Source organism: Cynoglossus semilaevis, chromosome Z (genome assembly GCF_000523025.1).
Source record: "Cynoglossus semilaevis isolate Cse_v1.0 chromosome Z, Cse_v1.0, whole genome shotgun sequence".
Classification (NCBI taxonomy): domain Eukaryota; kingdom Metazoa; phylum Chordata; class Actinopteri; order Pleuronectiformes; family Cynoglossidae; genus Cynoglossus; species Cynoglossus semilaevis.
Genome location: NC_024328.1, coordinates 10429708 through 10436356, shown reverse-complemented (window position 1 = coordinate 10436356; position 6649 = coordinate 10429708). Strand labels below are relative to the sequence as shown.

The 6649-nt window shown below is 41.3% G+C and overlaps 1 protein-coding gene across 1 annotated transcript in view; it reads right to left on the bottom strand.

Annotated features, from left to right (window-relative positions):
* LOC103397867 (calcium/calmodulin-dependent protein kinase type II delta chain) overlaps positions 1–6649 on the bottom strand; it is a 60518-nt gene that overhangs the window by 47889 nt on the left and 5980 nt on the right. Inside the window, 2 exon segments of the mRNA XM_025052955.1 lie at positions 214–268; positions 616–675. Coding sequence (XP_024908723.1) covers positions 214–268; positions 616–675 — 115 coding nt within the window.

Below are 6649 nucleotides of genomic sequence, written 5' to 3'. Positions count from 1 at the left end.
GGGGGGGGGAACAAGAAGAAAGTAGTGGAAGTAGTACATAGGAGGAAAGATGAGAGCAAAGGAGAGGAAGAAAGGACACCATGAAGGAAGGAAAAAACCGGGGGAGTTTAGGAAAGGAGGAGAGGTGGAGAAGAAAATGGGGTGAATAGGAAGCAGGAGAACAGTAAAGTGGGGGGAGGAGAGGAGAGTAGAAGGAGAGGAGAGAGGACTTACAAGTCAAAGAGGAGGTAGTGGAATCCCTCCTCTGATATACTGTCGTGTAGACGAACTGGAAGAGAAACATCGACAGATTAAACAGTTATACGTTTGTTCACCGTCGTCTTTAAACATCTGTCTTTTTTTTTTTTTTTTAACCTCGCTGCTGAAATAAATATGGCTTTAAAAGCACACACACACAGACACACACAGACACACAAACCGCCTCCACAGGAGCACTCCTGATCATGTCTAACACTTCTCCACTTTAACACAGAGATCATAAAAAGGCAGTGGGGGGGAGAGGGTGAAGAGTGGGTGTGAACACAGCAGTCATGATAATGGACTGGGGGATTATTTTCTAACAAGAACTAATGCTCAAAAACTCAAGGAAAAAAAGAGGAAAAACCATCTTGTTACCGATGTTGGGATGTTTCAGCAGACGACAGATCCGAGCTTCTCGTTCCAGCTTCTGGTGATCTGAGAAGTGACAGGAAAAACAAAAAGAAAGANNAGAGTGTGAAAAAAGAAAAAAAAAGGAATTTGTTTTAAGGAATTTGTGTTACCACAGCTGAAAAACAGAGGCTGGAAATCTCCTGAGGCTTCATGGACGAGGTCATGGACACACTCGTGGATATTTCAAAATAAGACTCAGAAAATAACTTTTACCACCGTTTTAAAATGTTAAGCCCAAAATGCCAATTTATTTAGTATTTATTTTAGGAAAATGAAAATTCCAAACCATTATTTGAGTATTTTATAAATCTTTTTGTATGTGTAAACCACGGCTGCTGTGACATGACTTGAAGTGAGTTTTTCCCAGATGTACCCAGTGGTTCTTAACCTGGGTTCAATCGAACCCCAGGGGTTCGGTGAGTCAGTCTCTGGGGTTCAGCGGAGGACAAGACACACGCCCGACCCATATGATTCGTGATCACACGCCCCCTGCTTGGCCAACAACGAAGGGTTCGGTGAATACGCATATGAAACAGGTGGGGTTCAGTACCTCAAACAGGGTTAAGAACCACTGATCTAACCATACAGTGGAGCCTACAACTGCTAAACTCTCAGCACTGGTTGTCAAGAGAGGCGGATTTTCAGTCTGCAGTCACAAACACTGGATGGGAGGGCAGGGGGGTGACGTGGACCCCCCCCTGCATTTACTTGTCTGGAGAACAATAAAACTGCATGTGTCATTTATTCAAGTTGTCTAGGCTCAAACACACACACACAGCATCTGAAGTATTATACAGAAGCACACACCCGTGGACGCTAGCTCTGAGGAGATGACAGTGAAGTGTAAACCCAGTGATTATAGTCTCACAAGATGATAGGAGTGAGGCGGACAGAGCAGTGGAGGAGGGCTGGAGAATGGGAGGCACAAGAGGAGAAGGAGGACAAAGAGGAGGAGGAGGGGAAAAAAGAGCGTAGTGCTAGGAAGGCAGAGTAAATATGTTTTATTTTGGTTGGTGTAGTTTACAGCATTGTTTCTCAAAGACTGGGTCGCGACTCTCAGGTGGCTCGCAAGAGTTTTTATTTTGGGTCGTCTCGCATCATGTTTCCCAGGAGTTTACGAATAACGTCTATTGACGTGGGTTGCAAAGGTTTGTGACTTTTAAAATAAGTGGTTTAGAGCAGTGTTTCCTAACCTTTTTTGAGCCACGGCACATATATATATATATATATATATATCTCATTAGGAAAAACCCACGGCACACCACCGAACAAAAATCTCACAATAAGTATATGTAAAAAAATATAATAACCTTCTAGTTTAAATGACCTCATAATTGACTAAAATCTCGGCCTGTTTAGTTGAAGACAACGTTGATATACTGGCAGGAATTGAAGAAAGACACTCATCCTAAACAGCTCTGATTATGTTTTTTCATAGCCATCTACTGCCAACTAGTGAAGAGTATTTCATTGTTCTGCCTGTCACGCATAGACAAACAAAACAAAAATATTTGCAATAAATAATTTATAGTTTTCAGATCAATTAACTGAAATTTGATCATTTTCCACACCTCATGATCTCTCACGGCACACTAGAGTGCCACGGCACAGTGGTTGGGAGGAACACCTGTTGGCCGGTCAAAAGAAATTTGAAGCCTCGACCTCCTCCCACCCCCCAAACTTTCTCTCCAGCTTTCATTTTTTCTTTCTTTCTTTCTTTCTTTCTCTTTTTTTTTGAGACACAATTATCATGTTTTTCACAGGTCAGAGTATAATAAAATAAAGTAAAAAGTAAAATTACATTAAAATGTGAAGAAATTGAAAAAAGAAATAGCCACCACATCAATGCAGTGTAAATAATGTGTATTTTTACAAACTGCCTGTTTGTATCTTTAACTGGGAGATATGTTATCATCAAACACAGATGATTCCGGAAGAAACATGTCCTGACCATCAAACACCACATTTCCTTCTGTCAGTGGATTAAGCCTCTGGCTCAGAGTGTTGTGAGGTTTTGTTTTATTTTTGTTTTTTTCAGCTGAATCTACCAGATGGCCAGACTGAGCCGTTTTTAATCGGCATATCTGTGTAGGAAGAGGAAGTTCAACGGTTGGATTTACTCAAAACATTCTGTATATAGATGTATAACATCTATTAAGAGAGAAAAAAAAACTCTCCCCTCCAGATTTTAAAGGGATATTTCTGCCGTTGTACAAATCAGCTTGGAAATATATTCTTGGTCTATTCTTGTCTGAGTGGAAATCCTTTGGGGTTTTAAACACTGTAGGTTATCGAGCACCTGACCACGGATTTACAGCTGCTGCGTTCTCTGTAAGGAGCGACACTCAGGTCATTTATCCCAGCTTTATCTAACTGAACGGATCAATGAACGATAAACCTGTAGGCGTGAAATAAATGACCCTGGAACAGCATCTAATGATCAGTGTATCTGTGAATGTGTGAGGAACAGTGTCAGTACAATAGTTAATGAATAATGGAGACGGTCTGATAATTGATGTTCCCACCAGTGGAGGGAGCCACCATGTATTTTTCATGAATACCATTAATATGCAGTTCTGCTTGTTGGATGGATGGCTAGATAACTTGTTGGAGGGATGGATGGATGGATAGATAAATGGATGGATGGATGATAGATTGTTGGATGGATGGATGATGCATGAATGGAAGGATAGCTTGTTGGGTGGATGGATGGATAGCTTGTTGGATGGATAGATGCATGAATGGATGGATGGATGAATAGCTTGTTGGGTGGATGGATGATAGCCTGTTGGATGGATGGTTGCATGAATGGATGGATGATAGCTTTTTGGATGGATGGATGGCTTGTTGGATGGTTGGATGGATAGCTTGTTGGATGGACTGATGGATGGATGAATAACTTGTTGGATGGATTGATGGATGGATAAATAGCTAGTTGGATGGATGGATGGATGGATGCTTGTTGGGTGGGTGGATGGATGGATAGCTTGTTGGATGGATGGATAGATAAATGGATGAATGGATGGATGGATGGATGGATAGCTTGTTGGATGGATAGATGCATGAATGGATGGATGGATGAATAGCTTGTTGGATTGATGATTGATGGATGGATGTTAGCTTGTTGGATGGATAGATGGATGGATGCACGAATGGATGGATGGATAGCTTGTTAGATGGATGGATGGATTGAATCCAACCACAATAAATAAATACACTTTATTTTTACTGTAACTGTCTTTCTAATCTAGTGTAAACTCTAAGAACACAGTACCATGAATTGTTTTACTATGAACTGATACTTTTATTCAGCTCAATGGAAGTTCATTCAAGATGTGAGGTATTACTAACTGACTTAACCGTAAATGAACCCATGGTGTTCTGGTTAGTTAAACAGCGAGGGTTATTTCCCCATACTAGCACATCTGCTGCTGTACTGTAGTACTGTGTACTATGTATTTAAGCAGAGCTGTCCACAAAGACAGAGAGGGAATTTGCCTCTGTAATAGACTGGTATGCAAACATCTCTTCATGTAAACACACTCAGGCTGTGTGAACGCAAAAATGCAAAAATGTAGAATTGCAATTTTTAAGCATACTCAGTCTCTACTAGAGTGCCAACTGTAGGCAAAAAAGGAAATAGCGTCTGATGCGGAGCTCAGTGACCCAGTCAATTAGAGGAGATGTCAGGGGGAAACGAAGGAAGATGAGGACCAGTCCTGAGGGACGGATGGAGAAAGGGCTGGGAAAGAAAAAAAAAAAAAAAGCCAACGAGAAGACAGAGCTGGGTCGAGGAGATGAACATTCAGTACAGCGTTCACTGAGTGAGAAAAAATGAAGGAGGACATTTGGCTACGTCTGCAGGAATCTACAGTGTATGTGATGTAGGAGTGGAGAGAAGAGAAGAGGAGGAGGAATTTCTTCGTAAAGTCCCAGTAGACATACAGATCTGAATAGAGTCCAAAACACAGATTTAAATGAAAGCTCTGAACATTAGACAACACAGGAATGTGAGCCAGACAATGACCAGATGGGAATTGTTAAAGTAGGAAGTACATTGCAGGGTCAGCAGGCGGCCATGTTTTTCTGTGTGATACTATTGGGATAGTCGTAGTATTATGTATGGTCAATTTAAAATTATATTTAAAATATTTCTCTGTGTCTGTGATCAGGGGTCACCAGGGGTCATCCTGATTCAGCTCATTTTCTATTTTTTTCGTTAATCGCTAAATATCCTTCTTGTCCCAACCCTTCCTTCTTGAGTCAGAAGTTTGGGGAGTGAGTGGATGACAGGATGGAACCGTGTCCAACTGTGTCCCACCAAACCCTGAGTGGAATGTACAGTACATAAATGATAGATATAAACAAGCCATTTTTATTCTTTCATTAGATAAAAAAAACAACAACTGTTTTAAGGAATCGTCAATATATATACATACATCGTATGTTGAATATTTTTCAGGCGTTTTAAGAGAACCCCTAACTGAGGGGACCACATCTGTCCTTGTTTTTGACTTTGCCACAGAGCTGAAACCAGGTCACATTCTTTTTACTGCATTGCAGGTGAACAACACACACACACACACACACATACAGGTTTTCTTCAATTAAGACCTTACTAATCCAACTCATTGACACACCCATCAAGGGAAATGACCAATTCCAACCAAAAATAAACTTAACCTGATCTTTGACCTACAGTTTTTTTTAAACAAAACTTTAACACTACCTTCAACCACCGTGCCTAACTTTTTTAAATTATTATTTAATTTTTTCAAAAACATAAAAACGGCAAATAATATTTAATTTTATGTTAAATTTGTTCTACGTGCAAGAACAAAGTTTCTCAACACCAGGGTCTTGTCCTGTCTGAAGGAACGTCGTTGCCTGAATCTTAGTCCCAGAGAGTTCTTTGGTGAAAACAAACATCATCTGGATGGGTCCGTGTATTTAAAATAACAATATAAACTCCCTTTGATAAACGCACCTTAATCTAAACCAGCCTGTGGCGTAGTGGTCAAAGGTTTGAATCCACCCTGACCGTTTCCTTGCTCCATGTTATTGGGTTAAATACAGACAAATATAATTGTGTGTTTGTGCATCTCTAGACCTCAACTGATCCTCAACTGGTGGCCAGCAGGCCATATCTGGGCCGCCGAACCATTCAATCTGCCATGTGACCAGATTCCACCATCAAATAATAATGTTGGACAAAAATGTGTTTATACCGGACTGGACGGATCGCCAGTGTGTTTAAAACCAACACACACAAACAGTGGACACGGTGGGAGACAGATAAATGTCCAATACTTAAGGCATGTAGGCATAAAGACACATGGCCCACAGCTGCCAAGTGCCTGTGGTGCCTTCTCTTACATGACCCCTCCCTCCCCTCAACGTCCAACTCCATCTGTCAACATTTTATACAAAAACGTCTTATTTTAGCTGCCGCAACCAAAGGAACAGCCGGCTGACGGACATCACCTGCAGACTGGGAGACATCAGAATCATCTGAACCAAATCCCACCATCAAAGTTAGAGGTCTCCATAATGACAGCCAGAAAAACTTGTCCATGTTAGATAGGTCACATGGCTATAAATAGGCCCTGGAGTAGAAGTAGAATGCAGCACCACTGTTTGACAGAACGTGGCTCATCCATTAGTAAGGAGCGCAGCACCAGCCCCTGCCCCTGCGCACCACCTAGTCAGGTCGGATCAGTCCTCCAATCAGAAGCCAGAAATTAGATTATGATTCATCTCTGGAAGATGGTACTGGATTCTCTGGCCAATCGGATGGAGAGAGATTTGCACTGTGTGTGTGTGTGTGTGTGTATGTGTGTGTGTGTGTGTGTGTGATTCATTAGAAATATCACAGTGTCATTAGCTGTTAACCTCGTTCACACTGTGACAGTATAATCTAAATGGGTTTGATCCCATTAAAGGTTGCAAATGCCAGAGTCTCACAACCACTGCCAACGTTTTACGTCATTATTATCAG